The 24,201-nt window shown below is 36.0% G+C and overlaps 1 protein-coding gene across 7 annotated transcripts in view; it reads right to left on the minus strand.

Moving 5' to 3' along the window:
* Positions 1-24,201, minus strand: part of NRG3 (neuregulin 3) — a 1,118,695-nt gene that overhangs the window by 563,142 nt on the left and 531,352 nt on the right. Inside the window, exon 3 of one of the 7 annotated variants that reach the window (XM_077945578.1) lies at positions 11,003-12,233. The exons of the other annotated variants lie outside the window; for them this stretch is intronic. Within the exon in view, the coding sequence (XP_077801704.1) occupies positions 12,224-12,233 (10 nt within the window). The 3' untranslated portion in view covers positions 11,003-12,223. Of the gene's footprint in view, positions 1-11,002; positions 12,234-24,201 lie in introns of those variants that run through there. 7 annotated transcript variants of the gene reach the window in all.

The raw sequence follows: 24,201 nt of genomic DNA on the forward strand, positions 1-24,201 counted from the left end.
AAGAAGATAAACATGGTAGGCTAATATGATTATCACATAGAAGAAAAGACATTATCTTTTTTTCCTGTTTTGATGATTGCTTCCAGAAAATTTAGCAAAGATACTTGTGAGTAGGCCAAAAATTAACCCCTTTTATAAATCTAACTTAATTTCTGGTATCAAGGCAGTTAAAGACTTGAAAGCACTTTCAGAATGGCGGAATAGGGACATTTGAAAACCTACTCCTCCCTAAAATAAATTAGAACACTGACAAATAATTGTCAAATCTACTTTGTCATTACTCTTGACATTTGTAAAGGCTTATACAAATGCTAGAACAATTTATTCAAAATAAGTGAATAAATCTTGGCAAGAATAGTGAGCTTTATGGTATTTTCAGTAACTGTATTCTCATTCCCCTCACCTTGGTTCCATAGACTTAAAAATTAGCAAACTCAAAACAATAGCAGTGTGAAAATCAGCAACCCAGCATACATATGATAGGGAAGAAGGAGTTTGGAGATCAAGGATCTTCATCATTATAGAACTGTTACTAGTAGATCTCTTTGGCTTTTCCCCGTGGAAAAGCTCCTTTTATGAGGCTAGTATTTACTTCTCTGACTCAGAGTTCAAGTATTGAGAAGCCCTATTCATAGGGCATTTTTTGAAAACAATCAGAGACAATTGTTTAAATCATAGCTTTCTGATGTGGTGATATCAGTTGAAGCAAATAAGAAGCAAGCCACCAAAACCCTTAAATATGAGGAAAATAAGGAACTTTGGAAAGGTCTAACATATTCCTGGGGATCTAGAAAGTTGCATTAAAAGTCTGTGTGCATACCTAGAAAAGACTTGAAAATGTCATAACATCTCACCTTGACTGTTGTTGAGCCTTTCCACAAATAAAAGTTAAGGTTAAAACAGAGTTGTAAATAGCCAAAGATTGAAGTCATCCCCCAGAACAAGTAGAGAGCCCATTGGCAGACAGTGGGAAACATTGATTGAAGTGATTGAAGGAAATCAATACTCCAACCATTAGCTGACACCAAACCATCCCAGTAAATACTTTAGTAGTTACTCATGACTAAAAACACAGACTATACAAAATTAGTCCATGAAAGGCACTAAAGGCAAACAGCAACAAAAACAAAACCAAGAAGTAGAAACAACAAAAGCAAGAGGGGAGAGGTATTTGATATACAATGTTGGCATATTATTTTAATGTGCAGTTAAAAATTGGTACTCAATGGCCACGCGCGGTGGCTCATGCCTGTAATCCCAGCACTTTGGGAGGCAGAGGTGGGTGGATCACCAGGTCAGGAGATCGAGACCATCCTGGCTAACACGGTGAAACCCCCTCTCTACTAAAAATACAAAAAATTAGCTGGGCGTGGGGGCGGGTGCCTGTAGTCCCAGCTATGCAGGAGGCTGAGGCAAGAGAATGGCGTGAACCCAGGAGGTAGAGCTTGTAGTGAGCTGAGATGGCACCACTGCACTCCAGCCTGGGCGACAGAGCGAGACTCCATCTCCAAAAAAAAAAAAAAAAAAAAAAATTGGTACTCAATGAGACAAGAAAGTATGGCCTAAGTACGTGTGGAAAAATAGTCAACTAAAATTGTTTCTGAGAAGGACTAGATGATGGACTTACTAGAAAAGGACATTGAATGACCTATTATAAATATGTTTAAAGAACTAAAGGAAACCACATCCAAAGAAATAAAGCAAAGTCTGGGATGGAATTATCCAAAATGAGATTATTAATAAAGGATTAGCAATTATAAAAAATTACTAAATAGATTCAGCAGAATGACACTATAACAACAACAAAAAAAGTGCTAAATAGAAGTTTGGTCAAAAACAGTACAATTATTGAAATAAAAATTCGCAAGAAGGTGTTAGCGGCAAATTTCAACTGTCAGAATAATGAACCAGTGAACTTAACAATAGATCCGTTGATTATTATCCAGTCTGAGAATAAAAAGAAAAACAAATAAAGAAAAATGAACAGAGACTCAGAGATGCATGGGACACTATGAAGCTTACTAATATGTGCATGATGAATGAGAGGCCAAGAAAAAGAAAACAGAGTATAGCAGAACAAATATTTGAAGACTTTCAACTGAAACTTTAAAAATTTGATGAAAAATTCTAATCTACATTTTGGAACTTCAAAAAACTCTGATTTGGATAAATTCAAAGAGATTCACACCTAAATACATCATAGTCAAACTGTCAAAGGACAAAGACTGAATACAAAGAGAAAAAAAACAGAAAAATTTATAGTACACAACGAGTCTTCAATAAGATAAACAGCTAACTATTCATTAGAAACCATGGAGTCCAGAAGGCAACGAGATGACATATTCAAAGCACTGAAAGAAAGACTGCCAACTAAAAATTCTATATTTATTCACTTTATCATTCAAATGTTAAGAAAAAATTACACCCTAAATAAAAAGGGGGAATACTGAACAGGAACTCAAATCCACAAGAAGAAATAAAAGCCCTAAAGTACATAGGTAAATATAAAAGATAGTATAAATATACTTGTTTTGTAATGATTTTCTTTTCCTATCTGATTTAAAAACAACCGTATCAAACAATAATGATAAAACTGTGTTGATTGACTTATAATGTAAAAAATCAATTTCTATGTCAATAATAGTACAAAAAGGAGTTTAAGGTTTGACATTAAGTTGCTACGAATACAATTAGATTCTTAAAAATTAACATGTGAATTGCAATCCCCTGGACAAAAACTAAGCAAATAACTCAAAACATACTATCAGGCAAAAGAGACTTTAAGACAAATATTATTACTCAGGAAAATAATGAAATTTATAATGATAATTTTTAATCTATCAGTAATATATGGCAATTATTAATATAAACATGTATACACCTAACAACATAGACTGAAATGTATGTAGAAAAATGATAGAATCGAAGGGAAAAATAGACAATTCAGCCCTAATAGTTGGATATTTTGATCACCTTCTTTCAATAATGAATAGAACAACTAATCAATACAGAAATAGAGGACTTGAACAAAACTACAAACTAACCAGACTTAAACAGACATCTATGAAACACTCCACCTAAAAACATCAAACATTATTTTCCAGTTCACATAGAACATTATCTAGGATAGATTGCATATTAGGACATAAATCAAGGATTTATGAATTTAAAAATAGTGAAATCATACAAAGTATATTTTCTGACCACAATTAAATGAAATAAGAAATCATTAACTAAAGGACATTCAGGAAACTCACAAATATATGTAAATAAAAAACAAACAAACATCAAACAAAACTTACACTGTTAAATAACAAAGGAGTCTTGACTCCTTTGTTATTTAACAGTGTGTATATATATATAGGCATTAATGTAAATGCCTATATTATTTACTAAATGTAAATAACAGTATATATATAGGCATTAATATAAATGCCTATATTAAAAAAGAAGAAATATCTCAACTCAAAACCTAAACATATACCTTAAGTGGAGAAATAAGAGTAAACTAAATAAGGAGAAAAAAAGAAAATAATAAAGGTTAGATTGGAAAAAATAGTAGAGAATTAGAAATACAGAGAAACTCAACAAAATCAAAATTTAGCTCATTAAAAAGATCAACCAAATTGAAAAATTTTTAACTAGACTAATCATGAATACAGAAGTTGCAAATTGCTTGCCAGAAATGAAAGAGGAGATATCACTTCCAACCTTAGACGAAAATAAGAAGAACAAGGAATGCTATGAACAACTGTCTGTTAGCAAATTAAAAAATCTTAATGAAATGGACAAATTGTTAAAAGGGTACAGACTATAAAATCTGACTTAATAAGAAATAAAATATCTGAATATATATAACAAATAAATTAAAGTCAGTTTAGTAATTTTAAAACCTCCTACAATAAAAGACCAAGCCCAGATGACATCACTGATAAAATCTACCAAATGTTTAAAGACGAATTAATACCAGTTCTTCATAAATCTTCCGAAAAATAAAGGAAGAGAAAGAATCATTATCAACTGAAAGTGAGACCAGTGTTATTCTGATACACAACCAAGCAAGAAAGACCTCACAAGGAAAAGCAAAACAAGCATGAACACAAAGCTATGAACCAATATTCCTTCTAAATATAGACATACAAAGTAGAACTCAACAAAATAGTAATAAACCAAATCTAGGAAGATATAACTAGGATTATACAACATAACCATGTTCTACTTATTGTATAAATTTATGGTTGTCTTAATATTCAAAAATCAATCGATGTAATACATCATATCAATAGACTAAAGGACAAATATAAATAACGTATAATCTCCATGATAGTAGAAAAAGCAGTTGGCAAAAAGTCTCACATTCTTTCATAAGACAGACTGCCAGAAAAGTAGGAATAAAAAAGAACTTTCACAGACTCATAAGGAGCATTTATGAAAAACCAACACCATTATAATGAATGATGCAAGATAGAGGGCTTTCCCCCTCAAATAAAAAACAGACAACATGCCTGTTCTTGCTTCTTATATTCAACATTACAGTATATGTTCTAGCTAGGACAGTCAGTCAAGAAAAGAAATGAAAGACAAGATTGAAAATGAAAAACTAAAACCATCTCTATTTGAAGATGACATTATCTTGCAAAAATACCAAAACACACAAACACACACCCACACATACCCTACTGGAATGAATTTAAAAGTTCAGTACGATTGTAGGAAATGAGGCCTATATACAAAAATCAGTCATATTTCTATATACTAGCAATGAACAATCTGAAAATGAAATTAAGAAAATATTTCCAGGTTGGGCACAATGGCTTATGCCTGTAATCCCAGCACTGTGGGAGGCTAAGGTGGGTGAATTGCTTGAACCCAGGAGTTTGAGACTAGCCTGGATAACATGGTGTAACTCCATCTTTACCAAAAAAAAAAAAAAAAAAAGAAAAATTAGCTGGACGTTGTTGTGCATGTCTGTAGTCCCACCTATTTAGGAGGCTGAGGCAGGAGAATCACTTGAGCCCAGGAGGCAAAGGCTACAGTGGGCCAAGATCACATTCACTGCTCTCCAGCTGGGGTAATAAAGTGAGACCATGGCTTAATAATAATAATAATAATAATAATAATTCCATTGAGGACTTTCAACTTTCAGTCCAAAAGGTAAAAGCTTGAAAGTTGTCATCCATTTCCTGTCCTCACAACAAGAAAGAAGCTAAAAAAAAAAAAAAAAAAACCTGAAAATAGATAACTTTTCTTAGATATATCAGAGAATTTAGGTCACAGGGCAAATAACCATTATACAAAACTGGAAACACATTTGAATACATAGAGCTTACAAGGAACAAAAGAAGCCACTATTGGAGACACCAACAGTCATAAATCTTTAAAAAGGAATTTACTCATTACTGGAGACTGAGTTTGGACTATAATGAGAAAATAAAATTCCTCTTGTCCCAGCTTTAGCGGGAGCCCTCACACTTTCATAACTTTTACCTTCAGGAGTCCCACCAGAGGTCTCAGAGTGAAGATGGGAGAAAAATCCCTGGTGTTGTATTTTGAAATATACTCTGAGTGCTCTGTTCTCAAGAAAGGTCTGCCCTCAATGGAAATAATATTACCCGAGCAGAAAGGCTAGAGTAGGCTGGAGTTGGGTATTTCCTTTGTCTAAGATTGATTAGACTCTAGCAAAACCCGTTTTACCTAGGAGGAAGGGAGAAAGCCAAGTATTATTTGTGATGGTCACATCTCAGGGACACAGGTTCACCAAAAGGTTCAGATCTAATCACAGGTTTATAAAATGCTTCCCCTCCCATGGCAGCTTATCACTACATCAATAGGACTCTTCTATAATAACGGGATAGAACAAAAAAACTACAAGGCTAAGGAACTATTTAAGAAGGAGTCTCTAGAAGAACCCAAAGACCACAGGCAAGACCAAAACACATCATTAGATAAATTTAGTGTCTGAAATCATAACTACAGCAAACAGTAAACATAGCCTATCATAACTACAGCAAACAGTAAACACAGCCTAACTCCTTGGCAAATGAACATAAAATGTCACATCAAAGACTAATGTTCTCAGTTCTTATTATCCAATACACCATGTCTGGCTTTCAACAAAATAATTACAAGACACACCAAAAGTAAAACAAATAAACAAATAAAAAACACAGTCTGAAGAGACAAAACACGCATTAAAACCAGACTTAGCTATAACACACATTTTGGAATTAGCAGAACAGAAATTTAAAATAACTATGATTAATTTGCTAAGAGTTCTAATGGGGAAAAGAAAAGGACAACATACAAAAGCAGATGGGAAATGCAAGCAGAGAAATGGAAACTCTAAAAAAAAACCTCCATTTAAAATAGCATTACAAATAAAATACTTAAAAACAAATTTAAGAAAACCACAAACATTGTTGAAAAAATTAAGAAAGTCTAAATATTTGAAACGAGACTCCATGTAAATGAATCAAAAGACTTAATATTGTTTGAATATCTATAGTCCCCAAGTTGATGAGCAGATTCAATGTGATGCCTGCTGTAACCCCAGCTGGCCTTGTTGCTAAAATTGAAAAGTTAATTCTAGAGTTCACAGAGAATTTCAAGATTCCAGAATAACCAAAACAATCTTGAGAAAGAACAAAGCAGAGGACTCACACTTCTTAATTTCAATACTTGTTACAAACTTACAGTAATGAAGACACCAATCAAGACCTATGGAATTTGTATTTCAATTTACATATAGATAAATGGAATAGATTTGAGAGTCTAGAAATAAATCCTTGCATTTATGGTAAATTGATTTTCTATATGGGTGCTAAGACAATTCAGTGGAAGAAATAATTTTTTTAAAATAAACTACTGAGACAACTAGATATCCACATGCAAAAGAATAAATTTGGAACCTGACCTCACACCATATGAAGAGTTAACTCAAAATAGATCATAGACCTAAATGTAAGAGCTAAAACCATAAAAACTTTAAAAGAAGCATAGGAGTCAATCTTTGTGTCCTCGAGTTAGGAGATAGTTTGCTAGAAATAACAAGAAAAGGTCAGCAACAATAAAAAAAGAAATATGTAAATTAACTTTGTCAAAATTAACTCTTTTGCATTTTAAAGGATACAATTTTATAAAATGAAAAGATAATTCACGAAATGGATAAATATTTGGATGTCATATGCCTCAAAACGATTTGTATCCTGAATATATGAAAATGTCATATAATAATGATAAAAGCACAAATAACCCAATTTTTAAATGGGAAAATAATTTGAAAAATATTACTCCAGGCAGGCCGCAGTGGCTCACACCTGTAATCCCAGCACTTTAGGAGGCCGAGGCAGGCAGATCACGAGGTCAGGTGATCGAGACCATCCTGGCTAACACGGTGAAACCCCCTCTCTACTAGAAATACAAAAAATTAGCCAGGCGTGGTGGTGGGCACCTGTAGTCCTAGCTATTCGGAGGCTGAGGCAGGAGAATGGCATGAACCCAGGAGGTGGAACTTGCAGTGAGCCGAGATTGTGCCACCGCACTCCAGCCTGGGTGACAGAGCGAGACTCCGTCTCAAAAAAACAAAAAAACAAAAAACAAAAACAAAAACAGAAAAGAAACGTATTACTCCAAAAATGCACAAATGGCCAATAAGCATACAAAAAGTGCTCATTATCATTCATCAAGAAATGCACATCAAAACCTCAATGAGGTAACACTTCACATCCAATAGGATGATTAATATCAAAGAGGCAGACAATAAGAAGTGTGGATAAAGATACAGAGAAATTGGTCCCCTCACATTTTTTGTTGGTGGGTTTTAAAATGCTAGAGCCACTTTGCAAAACAGAAAACAGTTTGGCAGTTACTTAAGATGTTAAATGCAGAATTACCATGTGATCCAGCAATTCCATCCCTAGGTACATGCTCGAAAGAAGTGAAAAAATATGTCCGTACAAAAACTTTTGGGCAAATATCTATAGAAGCATTATTCACCATAGCCAAAATGTAGACACAAGCCAAATGTCCATCAGCTGATGAATGAATAAAGAAAATCTGATATAGCCATACAATGGAATACTATTCAGTCATAAAAGGCTTCATGTCACATTATTCAGTCATAAAAGGCTTCAGTCACAAAAAGTACTTCATGCTACAACACAGATAAACTTTGAAAGCATTTTGTTAATTTAAAGAAGCCAAGGACAAATGGTCACATGTTGTAGGATTCAATTTGTATGAAATGTCCATACTAGGCAAATACATAGGTAGATTAGTGGTTGTCAGGTTATGGAAAATGGGCGAATGTAGACTAACAGCTAATGGTATGAGGTTTCTTTTTGAGTGATGAAAATATGCTAAAATTAAATAGTGGCGGTGATTGCACTACTCTGTGGATATCAACACCTTTAAATTACCCACTTTAAAAGGGGGATTATATAGTATGTGAATTGTTTCTCAATAAAGCTCTTTAAAAAATAGACTTAAAAGTGTCACCATAATTTCATGAAACTTTCATAATGGTAATTACTGTTTGCTTGTGTTTCCCTCCACATGTTGGATTCAGGGAAAAAAAAAAAAAAAAAAAAAAAAAAAAAAAAAAAAAAAAAAAAAAAAACCTGCCATTCTGATCAAATTAAGAACACTTTAAATCTTCACTCTAAGTTTCAGCTGGATCAAGTGATTGATCAATTAAGGTTTCAACTCCTTCCAGAATCAGTCAAAGATAGCAAGATTGCATTAACATATAACTTATTCTAAATTCACTTTCAATAATAATGTAGTGGATCAGTTCTCTTCCTTCAGTCATTAGATATATATAATTATAATGATAATATATACAAAATCATTTTAAGCTAACATGCTTGTATATTACAGATTAGCTGTTTGATGGACTCTGGCAGTTAATTAATAAAATTATATTTTCCTAAAACAGTTGAAATTATGATTATATTATATTATATTATATTAAATATAATGCTACACTGAAACTAAGTTCATAATTTATTTTAGACATCAGAAAAATCATCTTAAATGGCAAGCCAACATGTTTTTCTAGAAATTGCTTTTAGTCTGTAGTCTATTTTATTTGAACAAAATTCTATTGATGTGCACAAACTCTTTGGAACTAAGAAGTTAATTCAATAATCAAAAGTCACCTTAGCTTGGCATTAAATGTTGCAAAACTATATTGGGGCAAGTAACAGAAAGGAAAACGCATTTAGATATTAGGTTTCTCTTCAAATTACTAAAAACTCATTTATCAATTTTATAATTCATATACTCAATGTCGTTACAGCAGGAAACCTACTTATACACTGAGCATGCCAGTCTCACCACATTCTGACACCAAATCTCCCATTTTTAGTTGACAATTGTTACCCACGCATAGAAAATAATTTACCACAAAGCAAAGCTGCCTTAATCATCTAGTTCTTCCAAAAACAAAACAAATTTGTATGTACACTATTTCCAAAATCCTGACCACTGACATTGCTAAATTCCTATTTGATAAACAGTAATTCACAACATAACAAAACAAAAAACCATGTTGTATGTTACCAGAAGCTTGGCAAACAACACTTCAGGCACTGCTTGCAATTTCCCTGGCTCTGAAGCAGTAAGGAGCATGGCTGATAATAATGAATACTAAAAGACATAAAAGATATATTTTTTTGCTAACATCCATACATTTTGCAAAGTGTGTAGAACAGGATACCACAACTATAAAGTTCTCTGAGAAAAATGAATAGGGGCTTTCGCAGTCAGAGAGCTTAGAGAATCATTGCACATTAGATTCCATTCTTGAAAGGTCACTGTGCATATTAATACATTACAAATTCTGGAATCCTGTTTAAGTTTGATCAACCCAGATTTTATCAAACATATCTCACAACATGTACTTTTCTCTGTTTTCTCTACATTTTCGTATCCCATTCCCCAAACACACATATAAGCATCTTTTAATATCCTGAGCTTATGTCTGATTTCTGGTCCAGGGTAGGCAAAAATAAACTTCTGTTGATTGAATGAACAACCATATCCACAAGGCTTAAACAAACGTATTGAAATCACAAGTGCACAATCAATGGATGAGGCCAAAGTGAAGCTCCTCTGTATCACTGTTGCTTAACTAAACGATCATATATCACATGTGAATTATTACATTCTCAAAAGCAAATGTGGCCAAGTTCCTTCTGGTTCTCAAGCTAACAATGCAGGCACTGCTTGGTGGGTTTATTTTCCCTGGACAAGCTTGAAGTTGAACTGAAGGTAGTTGAAATGACATACCCAGAAGGGACTGTTTTCAAGGCAGTGATACATGTTTTTTTCTAGAAAGTTTAAAGGTGCTTTAAATACAGAAAGTGATCCTTTTCAGAAGCCATGCAAATACTACAAACCATTAATTACAGCTACTCAGGGACTGAGCTAGAATGAGCATGCTCTCACTAATTTAAAGGAGCCAGCAGATGCAGAACTGGGGCTTAGTCCGGTTCTTAATACCATTCTCACCATGGCCATGAAAAGAAAAACAGAAATGCAATAATAAAACTTCTCTAAGCAGAGCTGAATAAGCACTATAGAAGCATGTGGGAAATTCATTTTTTACAGATGAACAGCAACCAACAATTCAGCCCTACATCTGCTGGGGGTGATCCAGATCTCTTACATAATAGACTTATTATTATTATTTTTTGGTAACTGAGTGCAAAGTCTTTAATAATTTTTCATAAGCTTCCATGTGTCATGCTAAGAGCACATCATTGTTGCCGCAGACATCTTCTCTATTCCCTTCCATGTAACATTTAGCAAAACAAGTGTTAACTTATCCCAGCGTAGCACTCATTATTTCCCAAATTACTAAAATCTCATTATCTCCCAAGATGTCCCCAAAATTCTGTATGTGTCATACAAAATCACAAGCATAATTAATTGGAAAACCAAGCATGATGTTATGCTGGGCTTCAAGCTTTGGAAAATGAAAACAGATATGAGTCACAGGTGTTAATACTTATTTATTTTATTTGCCTGTGACAGAACTAGTGAAGGTTCACTCATAGCTATCTCATTTAACAGTCAGTAATATTCATATGATTGCTATACAGTTTTATGAGTTCTAGCTCATGCGAAGATTCTTGTAACCACCAGCACAGATACTGAAGATCCCAGCAGCACAAAGAAATGCCTCATGCTGCCCCTTTAATTAACAAACCCTACTGTCACTGCCAATCCCTGGCAATCTCCAATCTGTCCTATAGTTTTACATTTTCAGAATGTCATAAATGGAATTACAAAGTATTCAATCTAGCTACAGTCACTTATACTGATGCCTCTAGAGAGTTATCCAGATTGCACATATCAATAATTTTTCCCTTTTCATTGTCTGTTGTATGTATATAACCATAGTTTTTGTCCATTCACCCACAGAAGGAAATTTGGGTTGTTTCTAGTTCTTGGCAATGGCACTTTCCTAAAAATTATTATGCAGGTTTATATATGAACATAAATTTTATTTCTTTAGGATAATTTCCTGGAAGTGAGACGATAAGGTCACGTGGCAACTGTATGGTTAACTGTGTATTAAACTGCCAAAATGTGTTCCAGAGCAGCTGTGCCATTTTGTATAATTTGGATTTGAGCAGACAAAGCTACGGTATTCTGGGAGGAAAAGATACTTCTTAGGTAGTTTACATAAGAAGAAATAATTTTTTTACAGCCGAAGATGAGAAAGGAAATATTAGATAAATTCAGCTCTGTGTATCTTAAATCCAATTCACTTGGTTCATTTGTTCCTTGAAGATAAATACAGTATAAGATAAAAATTGATGAGCATTAAAATGTAGTTATATGTTCTGTAACTACAGTTTAGTGTGAAATCATTGCATCCCTAATTATGACTTCTATTCTGCTTAGAACAGCTGGTATGACTGAATGTTTCAAATTGTGCCACAGACTTAGTGTGACAAGATCTCTGGGGATTGTTTCCTTCCATTACCAGGACACAATGGCAAATTGAAGCACGAAAAACAAATGCACAGAACAAGTCAGAAACCCAGACTGAGCTATAGGCCGACTGCAGCCAGATATTTCAAAAGGAAGTACTCTACCACGTCCTTCAGGGAGAGAGGTAGAAGTGAGAAAAGATCTGCAGGCCATTTACTTAGAAAGGAAGAAAAATATGTAGAGAAACTGAGTCCTGGATGACTTCACTTGAGTTTCTGGATCACACCTTCCTAGAGGAACAATATAGACCAATACATCCTGTGAGTATTAGTGTGTCTGAGCTGAGTTTCTATCACTTACCATATAAACTGTCTTCACACAAATGCTCTATTACAACTCTGTAAACAAACCTAAAAGAATACAAATATCGAGGAAAAACAGAGTCAATATGTAAAAGACTGAAAATAAACTCTAAAAGATCAAGTCACTGTGTTTGGATAGCAGAACCACATGACTGTTTTCCGTTTGTAAAAATGTCTATTCCTAAGTTTTATGTGATGAACTTTTAGAGACATGTATATAAGAATATATGATTTCAAAATACATTATTTCCACAAAAGGGTTGCACTTTTTAAAGAACATATAAATTTGCAATGAAAGAATACTGCATTAACAAGTCACACACATTTTGTTGTGTGCTAATCATTTTTTTGGGCGGGAGAAAAAAAAGTCAAATAATTTAATGGAAAGACTTTAGTAACTTGCAAAGGTACAGAAAAATTTAGTTTTTTCTAAGTATCAGAGACAACCATTATAAAATGAGATTGTGTTGTGTGGCTCTTAGTTACTGTTTTAGCAAACAGCAATGCAGAGAAACTGCGTTGTTCCAAACCCAAGCAGGGCCTTGCATTTGAAAGTGCAGATAGTTATTTCTGGAATGTCTAAACTGCATTTCAATTATCCAAATATGTTCTCTTTCAATTCTTCGTGGCTCAATTTGCCTTAAATTAGGAAAAGTATAATAAAATCTAAGAATCTTTTCTCAATTTATGATGTCATTTCCATTAATGGATTTCCATTTTGTGAAAATAGTTAATTTCACTAAGCTCGGGGTAGTTCAGCAGTGGAAACTAGTCTAGTTTAAGACATAACGCTTGTATTTCCTTATAAACTTCAGTAGCGCTCTTGGTTTATCCCTGAAGGGTTAAGTTTAGTGTGTTTCACTAATCATATCCATCCCAATTATAATTTTGAGGGTTTGGATTTTCAGAAACCATTTATTACAAAATATCTTTTTCATCTAAGAAGTAGCTCAGTAAATCTTCAGAAAAAGTTTGTGAGGCTTAAATATCTGACTGATTTATGCTTTTTTAAGTATTCTGTAATCCCAGTGCTGAGGGAGCCTGAGGTGGGAGGATTGCTTGAGGCCAGGAGTTTGAGACCAGCTTAGGAAACATAGGGAGACTCTGTCTCTGAAAAAAAGAAAAAAAAATTAGCAGGGCATGGTGGCACGTATTGTCCCAGCTACTCAGGAGACTGAGGAGGGAGGATTGCTTGAGCCCTGAAATTTGAGGCTACAGTAAGCTATGATCTTACTGCTGCCTTCCAGCCTGGGCAACAGAGTGAGATCCTGTCTCTAATAAATAAATACAAGTCTTTATACTGGAGGGTTTTCCTCCCACAAATAACAATGTCATAACTTCTTCCATCAAGGACATTAATCTGCAAAGTTCAAATATTCCCAATGAATGATGCAAACATAGCATCTTATACCGTCTTACCTCCTCTCTTCATTTGCATAAACTAGTTAATTTGCATAAATATTTGCATAAACTGGTTAATTTTTTATTGCATCTTTGGAACATAACATCAACTTTTCCACATTTACACTAAATTTCTCAAATATCTACCTTGCGGGTGATTTGATTTTAGTAGTTCACATGTAGCAGTTAATTAAATTCAACCAATACTGTCCCCAAATCTGGTTGTTCAACACCTCAGTCAGTCCCCACTTGGAGAGAAGGTGAACTGCCTTTTTCCCTAAACTTACATTTTTTTTTTTTTTTTTTTTTTTTTTTTTTGAGACGGAGTCATGCTCTGTCGCCCAGGCTGGAGTGCAGTGGCCGGATCTCAGCTCACTGCAAGCTCCGCCTCCCGGGTTCACGCCATTCTCCTGCCTCAGCCTCCCAAGTAGCTGGGACTACAGGCGCCCGCCACTTCGCCCGGCTAGTTTTTTGTATTTTTTAGTAGAGACGGGGTTTCACCGTGTTAGCCAGGATGGTCTCGATCTCCTGACCTCGTGATCCGCCCGTCTCGGCCTCCCAAAGTGCTGGGATTACAGGCTTGAGCCACCGCGCCCGGCCCCTAAACTTACATTTTAAACACATGTACTATAGGCGCTGGCAGTTATTTCCCTCAAATAGTTCCTTCTGTAAAGGTGCAGCACGGCACATTTGGCCCTAAAATGTTTCAATCACTAAAACGGCAAATTCTGAAAGCAATTTAAAACCCTCTTTCCAATTCAAAGCCTTCACTTCAAGGTGCTCTGGTTACATCGAAATTTCCTTCCACAAAATACCACTAACTATTCTAGTCTGAATTACCATCATCACTCATTGAGATTTCACATTCCACCTAACCAGTGTGTCAGCTCCCCCTCTGTCCTCTTTCTGATCAGCTCTTAAGAGCCAGACTGCTGTTCCAAGGCCAGTGCACACATGTAGATGTGTCTGGGAGTCCGCTCTCCCAGCTCCTTCCCTTGCTCGCTGAGGCTGGCATGCACAATGATAATCAGCAGGAAACCTGGGGCCTCATTGTGTTCATTTGTATTCAGAATCCATCATTTCACTGACTGTGAACATTCTGGGAGTTACTTCACTGCCCCGTGCCTCAGTTTCCCCTTCTGTAAAATTGGAATTCTAATAGCAACTACCTTAGAATACTGTGGACAATAGCATAAGTTAATGTAATGAAAGCTCCAAAGAACTTCCGGTATGTAAGAAGTACTCAGTAAGTGGTCCTATCAATATTATTTATAGAATGACATAAACACTGTTCACTGTGCCCTACAGTCCCTACCATTACCCAGGGAAACAGGCTTATTACTGCTGCACTGGCCTTGCAGGGCCTGAGTTTCACTATGCTCCTTCTTTGTGCATAATTCCCCTAGAATCTATGTCCATGTATTTTGCCTGGAATACTATTCTCTTCTTCCGTTGCCGCTACTCAATTCTTGGATTTCAACTCAAGCATCACTTCCACAAGGTGTCTGTCTCTGGTTGAACCATGTTCACCTCTGGGCACTGCAGCATTATCAGCCTCTTTTATTCACATTTTCAGAGAACCAGAAAAAGTTTCCATTTTAATTTTGGAGAAATCCATAATGATTCTGATGTTACTTAGTGTATAATACATTTGTAAGTGGATTTTTATGGAGTTGAAGGGAAAGAATGAGTGATTCTGGGGACTGAATCAGAGAATGATGGATAGATCTGGATATTAAAAGTTGGATTAGAATCTGCCTCAACTTTCTGACAAAAATGATACTAAAATCTATTGATAACCACAGTGTTGAGCACCATTATGAGGGCTGTGTGGATAATACCTCATTTAATTATCTTGAAAACTCTCCATGTTAAGTACTATTTCCTCCATTTTAGACATGAGAAATCTAAGGATTGAAGTGATGTGCATATTACACAGCCCACCAAAAGCAGATTCTGGAGGTGAATTTAGATCTGATTTTCTCACATCACCTTTGCACAGCAGGTATCCTCTAGGCAAAGGCATAGGGGACTGAAAGACAAGATTTATTCCCAAATCACTGACATGGTCATGGTGGGTGGGGGCAGAATATAAGAGGTATTGCTATATGAGGCTGAGAAGACACAACAAGACTAAAGCAGACAGGAGGGCTCTACGTGTCTACCAATGACAGCATAAAACCCGGTCAGGTGAATCCAGGCAAAGGGCAGGTGTTTTATCCTTAGGGCCCAAAGGGGACCTGAGCTCACTTTATCTGGGGGCCCAGATGGCCCTTACCACTCTCCTCCTCTCTCTGCATTCTGTGGACAACCTTCTTATGCTTGTACCTGAACTAACATGTCTTCCAGCCTTTCAGAGCTTGGCACTCTATACAAATTGACGGTAATTTCTTGGTCACATAGTTCAAACTAAGTAAGGGGATGAATATGTTCCTTGGTGCCATCTTCCTGCTATGCACATGGGTGCTGTCACCTGATACAAACAGGAATTAAAGGACTAAGTTAATTCCCTATAGGGTGGCTCTCAGTTTGAGGAGACATTCCAGAATAGGTTAACTACATATTGCATACTAAAGAGTTTGAACTTTGTCTCGAAAGGTATGTTTTACAGTTCCTAAAATACTACAGAACATTGATTTGTAACACATTAATGCAAATTAACTGCATTCAACAGCTGATGTGGTATGCTTTGAATCCTGGGAAGATGCACTCTGATTAAATATTGACTGTCTCTAGCTTAAAATTTGCAAGAAATTATCTATAACAAGAACTGAGAGGTAATATGTTCATCATTTTTTAACGTAACACATTTAGCATTGCACTGACAATTATCTGAATACACAACTGTGTATGCCAAAATGAGAGTGAAAAGTAGTTCTATATTTAAGACAATAGATAAGCCCACAAATTACCTGAACATGTTTACATCACATATACTTTAGTTTGCCAGAAAATATAGCATCATTATGTTAGTTATGATTAGGGGAAGGGGAAGGATGTAATTAATGGTTCTTTCACGTCCTACCAATTTTACAGTTCACAGCAAGCCCTGCAATATAAACTTTGTCACAGAACGAAAACAAGTATTCTCTTGAGTAGCGTGACTCAACTTTATAAAGTATCACTTTCCTTAAAACAAATTCAAATGTGCTTGGATAATTAAGGGAAAAATTAATAGCATGGTCTCCCTACAATCACTCTTACATTAAACTCTGTACATCAAAATCAAAATTATTTTTATGCATGATGGGCAGTTTCCCACTAACAATTTTCTAAATTGCCTAATAATTTTATGTAGCATAATTACAAGACTCCTTCTTGTGTATTTTTGCTTCTCTTTGCTTCCATCTGAATACAAATTAAGGGCACTTATTAGCAAACCTTTGTGGTAGGCACTTACAATGTAATGCTGCAACAGAGCTAAATGAAATAAACCTAACAGGAAAGCCCTTGAAACACTTATTCACTTAACAATAGGGCATGCAACCATATGAACGACATTTTCCAGACTAAGTGACTTTCCGAATAAACATGGGTGAATAAGTGAAGGCAGATTGATTGCTCATGAATTGCTTTCATTTCTAAGACTTCACTGAACATTTTTTACCCCTAGAATCCAGCAGTACCTGCAACTCAGTATTTGTAAATCTGACCTCATCAAATGTTTCCCTCTGGAATGGTTAATTTTAATGTCAATTTGGCTAAATGATGGTGCTCAGTTGTTTGGTGAAATAGTAGTTTTGATGTTGCTAATAAAGTATTTTATAGATGTGATTAATATTTATGATCAGTTGATTTAAATAAAAGAGATTATTCTTGATAATGGGTGATGGGTGAGCCTCATCCAATCAGTTGAAGGCCTTAAGAGCAAAAACTGAGGGTTTCCAAAAAGAAATAATTCTTCCTCAAGACTGTAATACAAGAAACCTTCCTGTTTTCAGCCTGCTGGTCTACCTACAGGCTTTGAACTTGCCAACACTCAATTATGTGAGCCAATTCCTTAAAATCAAAATCAATCATGTCTCTCTTTGTGTGCTCACACACATATATCTTCTGTTGGTTTTGCCTCTTGGTGGAACCCTGATTTATATAACCATATTTATTCATTCCTTTCTTCACAGATTTGACACTAAAAGTATAGCTTATTTTATTGTGCTTCACTTGATTGCACTTTGCAGATACTGAGTTTTTAACAAATTAAAGGTTGGTGACAACCCTGAATTGAGGAAGTTTAAATCAGTGCCATTTTACCAACAGCACGTGTTCACTTCCTGTCTTTGTATGTCTTTCATTAACTCTCGCAATATTTCAAACTTTTTCATGATTTTTATATCTGTTATGATGATCTGTAATCCTGATCTTTAAGAGGTTACTACCATAAATGTCTTGGTGCACCACAAACCATGCCCATATAAGAGATGGATATTAATCAATAAATGTTATGTGCATTCTGACTGCTCCATCAACCAGCCACTCCCTTTCTTTATCCCTCTTCTCAGTCTCCCTATTTCCAGACATCCAATATTAAAATTAGGCCAATTAATAAACTTACAACAGCCTCTATGTGAGCAAGCAAAAGGAATAGTCACATATCTCTCACTTTTAACCTAATGCTGGAAATGATTAAGCTTCATGAGGAATGCATGTCAAAAGCTGACACAGGTGGAAATCCAGGGCTCTTGTGCTAAACATTGAGCCAAGTGGTGAACGCCAAGGAAAAGTTCCTGAAGAAAATTAGAAGTACTACTCCAATGAATACTCCAATAAGCAAGCAAAAAAGACTTATTGCTAAAATGGAGAAAGTTTTAGTGGTCTGAATAGAAGATCAAACAAGCCACAACATTACCCGAAACCAAAGCCTAATCCACAAGAAGGCCTTACCTCTATTCAGTTCTATGAAGGCCGAGAGAGGTGAGGAAGCTGCAGAAGAAAAGTTGGAAACCAGCAGAGGTTGCTTCATGAGGTTTAAGGAAAGAAGCCATCTCCACAAAATAAAAGTACATGTGAAACAGCAAATACTGATGTAGAAGGAACAGCAAATAATAAAGAAGATCTAGCTAAGATAATTGATGAAGGTGGCTACAATAAACAACAGATTTTCAATGCAGATGAAACAGTCTTTTAATGGAAGGGATGCCATCTAAGGCCTTCACAGCTAGAGAGAAGTCAATGCCTGACTTTAAAACTTCAAAGGAAAGGTTGACTCTCTTGTTATGTAATGAAGCTGGTTACTTTAAGTTGAAGCCAAGGCTCATTTATCATTCCGGAAACCCTAAGGTCATTAAGAATTATGCTAAGTCTACTCTTCCTGTGCTCTATAAATAGAATGGCAAAGCCTGGATGGCAGCATATCTGTTTATAGCATGGTTTACTAATTTTAAGCCCACTATTGAGACCTACTGCTCAGACACAAAAAGATTCTTTTTAAAATATTACTGTTCATTGACAATTGCACCTGGTTACCCCAGAGCTCCAATGAAGGCATATAAGGAGATTAGTGTTGATTACATGCCTGCTAATACAACACCCATTCCGTAGCCCATGGATCAAAAAGTAATTTCAACTTTTGAATTTTATTATCTAAGAAATACATTTCATAAGGCCCTAGCTGCCATAGATAGTGTTTCCTCTGATAGATCTGGGCAATGCAAATTGAAAACCTTCTGGAAAATATTCACCATTTTAGATGCCATAAAGAATATTAATGATCTATAGTCAAAATATCAACAATAACAAAGGTTTGAAAGAAGTTGATTCCAACTCTCATGTATGACTTTGAGGGGTTCAAGACTTCAGTGGAGGAAGTAACTGCAGATGTGGTGAAAATATCAAGAGAACTAGAATTAGAAGTAGAGCCTGAAGATATGACTGGATTGCTACAATCTCATGAAAAAGTTGAACAAATAATGCATTATTTCTTAGGGATGAGCCAAGAAAGTGTTTTTTTGGTTAGATGAAATCTACACCTGTTGAAGATGCTATAAACATTGTTGAAGTGACAACACAAGATTTAGAATATTGCACAAACTTATTTGGTAAAGTAGTGGCAGTAGTTGAGAGGATTGACTCCTATTTTGAAAGCAGTTCTGTTGTAGGTAAAATGCTATTAGGCAACATCACATGCTACAGAGAAATATTTTGTGAAAGGAAGAGTCAAATGATACAGTAAAGTTCATTGTTGTCTTATTTTAAGAAAGTGACAAAGCCACCCCAACCTTCAACAACCACCACTCTGATCAATCAGCAGCCATCAACGTTGAGGTAAGACTCCCCACACACAAAAAGATTATAACTTGCTGAAGGTTCACATGATTGTTACCTTTTGTTAAATCAATAAAGTGTTTTTTTTAAATTAGGATCTGTACATTTTTTGACATGATGCTATTGCATATTTCATAGACTGCAGTATAGTGTAAACATAACTTGTATATGCACTGGGAAGACAAAAAGTTCTAGTCACTTGCTTTATTGCACCATTTGCTTTATTGCAGTGATCTGAAACCTCTGGAACTCAACCCACAACAGTCCCAATATATAACTACATTTACCTATTATCATAATTCTTTCAACTGAATTCAAAACAATTCCCTGTCATTATTTGCCTACTTGTAGGAAACATTAACTGTAATATCACATACTTGATATGTTAGTTTTTTTTCCTACTACAACACAGTAAGACACAACAACTGACATTTTTAAAATGGTTATCCACATGAAACCTAAAGTCATGCTAATGGCTCCTGTGCCACTCCAGAGAATTATACTCCAGGCTCATTCTTCTTCTTGACTTTGCTTTGATTAATAGAATCAACTTTTTCCTATAATATGGACTCAATTTATCTCGCTTTCTTTTTCCCATCTCTTTTTATTTCTCTTAATCACATGTCTAACTTTCTTTTTATTACTGCTCTGCCAGAATTTAGGCCTCTATTACCTAAAACCTAAGATATGGAACTTCTGGCGAGCTAAGGCCCCACCTTTAATTCCCCCTATTCATATTAACCGAGCTCTTGGCCAAACAATTATCAGAATCTACAATTGTGAAGATAATAGCCTTTTTTCTGACCCCGGAGCATTTTACAATTTAGTGAAGGACTCATTCTCAAACAGTATTCACTTAGAACTCAGATTAAACGCTCATATGTCTGAGAGCTTAAGAGAGACATCACAGTTTTCTGATGAGTGTTCAGAGTCCAAAGATTAGGCTGGAGTTTTCTAGGCAAAGAACAACTAAGGAGTGGAGGAAATATCAGTAGATCTGGACATTTGCAATTGTTGATGCCTTCATTTGATTTTTGAGGATAACAGAGGCTCTGAGACATGCCTGAGGTTACCCCAGTTCATTGCCATGATACTAATTATACTTTTGGTCATGGCTTCCTCAGCCTCCATTCCTCCCAGCAAGAGCTTGTTTTGAATTAAGGTAGAAAAAAACAAATAAACATCATTTGGTAAAATCAGTCTTTCCTTCCAATTGTCCTCTTTCCCTCATTTTTCCTCCTTCCTTTTCTCCTTATAAATATCAAATAAAAAATATTGGGCCAGGAGCGGCAGCTCACGCCTGTAATCCCAGTACTTTGAGAGGCCAAAGTGGACCACTTGAGGTCAGGAGGTCGAGACCAGCCTGGCCAACATAGTGAAACCCTGTTTCTACTAAAAATACAAAAATTAGCCGTAATCTCGGCTACCCAGGAGGCTGAGGCAGGAGAATCGCTTGAACTTGGGAGGCAGAGATTGCAGTGAGCCAAGATTGTGCCACTGCACTCCAGCCTGGGCAACAGGGCAAGACTTCATCTCAAAAAACAAAACAAAATGGATTTGATCTCTTTTAAATATTAATAAGAGCATAAGAGTCTGCACCCGAATCTCACTTGCATTTGTCTTCTTATCTGTTCACAGGAGAATCTCCCTTACGCAGTTCCTCACCTCTCCCACCATGATTCTCAGCTCACCTGATTCACCTGGACATACAGGGGTCTACTGATGCCAGTGACTCCCAGTCATGTATTAAACACACAACAGCGTTTCTGTTCATGTAAACCACCTATCAAAGCCTTCAAAAGTCCAGCTCTCAGTTGCCTGATCTAAATCTATGCTTGATATTGAGGACTGAGGGTGGAGAGTTAGAAACCTGCAATCAGGCTGCATCATTCTGCTTTAATTGTGGGATTTAGCATCTAGGGATCTCTCCTTAAAATCTTACTACTAATTGAAGGACTTGGTGCCGCCCAGTCAGCACTAAGACAAAGTGTACTATGACCCCTAGACAAAGGAAGTGCTCAGTATATCAAGTTCTTCGGACTACATGGCAGATCTAAGGGTTAATTCCTTTCCTGTCTTTCCTCTCAAATCAAGCTTTGTGAGTGATTACTGAATATTGATGCATGCACGTTATCTTAGGTATTATTATATTCTAAACATAATATAATGGGGACTATTTCTTAATGAAAGCTTTGACAATGAAGACCTCAAAAATACATGGAGGCATGCCACAACATAGATGAACCCTGATGCATTATGTATGCATTATGTAAATGTCTAGAATACGTAAAGTCCACAGAGACAGAAAATAGATCAGTGGTGGCTAAGGGGTGGAGGGAAGGGGAAGAGTGATGAAAGGTTGATGGTTGTGCAACCTTCTGAATATTGTAAAACCAGTGAATTGTATAATTTAAAAGGGTAAATTTTTGTGATATCCAAATTGTATCTCAAGAAAAGAAAAAGTTCACAGATGAATTTCTAAAATCTCAAAATACTGTGCTATCAATTCCAAAATTAATATTCTTGCATATGTTAGCACTCTGGGATTAGTCTCACAATAGCTGTGTGATTGTTTTCTCTCTCAGTAGTACCAAAGTAATGCTGTATCATAAAGTTCATGACATTTTAAAGTTGATAAAATATGGCATATTTCTGATTTTACTTATCACTAGATACAAAGGCAACTATTGCAAATCTGTATTTCAAGTAGTTTACACTGGACAAATAGTTGGATAGATTTGCCTCAGGCTCCTGAGTAGCTGGGATTTCAGGCGCCAACACCACCCTTGACTAATTTTTGTATTTTTAGTAGAGGCAGGATTTCACCATGTGGGCCAGGCTGGTCTTGAATTCCTGACCTCAGGTGATCTACCTGCCTCAGTCTCCCAAAGTGCTGGGATAACAAGCGTGAGCTGCCATGCCCAGCCATTGATTTCTTAATGACCACAAATCATTAAGAAATCTGTAGCAGTCATCATCTTTACCAAACAAAAACCTTAACTCTCTTTTTATAAGGAGTTGGACTCTAGGTTTCTTCTCTTTGGGCCTGGGTAGACTAACTGCTTTCAACAATACAGTATGGAGGAATTGACCCTGGGTGACTACTAAGGCTGAGTCACAGAAGGCCATGCAGGCTCAGCTACCCTCGGGTCTCTTGGGGCACTTGCTCAGGAAGGGAAGCCAGTTGCTGTATAAGAAGTCTGATTATTTTAAGAATACAAAGCTGACGAAGCCACATGTAGATGCTTTGGCTGACAACACCAGCTGAGTTCCCAGCTGACAGCCAGCATCAACTGCCAGCCACCTGAGCAAACCATCTTGTATGAGCAGCTCAATCAACCACAGCCCAGAAAATATTTGACTGTAACAGTGTGAGGGATCCCAAGAGAGAACTGTCCACCCGGGTTCTTTTATAATTCATGAGCCACAAAATCATGAGCAAAATAAAAGAGTTGTTTCACACCACTAAGTTTTGGGCTAACGTATTACACAGCAAGAGTTGCTAGAACAAAAAAGCAGTGAAGAAAGTTGTTTTTTCTGACCATGAGCCATCCAGACCACTCAGTATCCAGTACAAATAATGGACACATTTTTATCCCACGTCCTTCATGAAAGAATGTTGACTACTATTAATATTTTCTACCCAGCTCAGACTCATTGCAGCTCTTTGTTTATCTGGGCATGGGTTCCCTCCCTTTCCACTCCCCAAATCATGATCTCATGTGTTCTTAATGGAGTGCTAATTTATTATTTATAGATATGTTTGAAAACATGTACACAAGCATTATCCAAATCACTATTGGTTTCTTCCAACTGCTTTATGTTTATATGCCACTATTAAGTAACTTGTAAACCTGCCATTGGTTTGAAATATAGTTAATGAAGTGTTCTTCTGTGCAAATAAAAAGGACTTATCTAATTTGGAAACGCTTTACTTTAGACCTAATTATTGCAGTAATTGGTAGACAGTCTTGATAACTTGCTCAGAAAATTTTCATTCTGACTGTAGACCTTCCATAGCTTTTGGACTGAATTCTCCCTGCCATAAAATAAAAAGGCCTAAACTTCTTAAAATACAAGATCCCCTATTACATGGGGCCACCTAGGTTTCCCCATCTATCATTTTCCTTCAGATACCCTCTGTGCCACTCTAAGCACAATGCTGATATATGGTATTGTATATAGTCACTTATCAAAATGAAATTCCACATGTGGAAAAGTTTCCTCATCATGT

This window comes from Macaca mulatta, chromosome 9 (genome assembly GCF_049350105.2).
Source record: "Macaca mulatta isolate MMU2019108-1 chromosome 9, T2T-MMU8v2.0, whole genome shotgun sequence".
NCBI lineage: Eukaryota > Metazoa > Chordata > Mammalia > Primates > Cercopithecidae > Macaca > Macaca mulatta.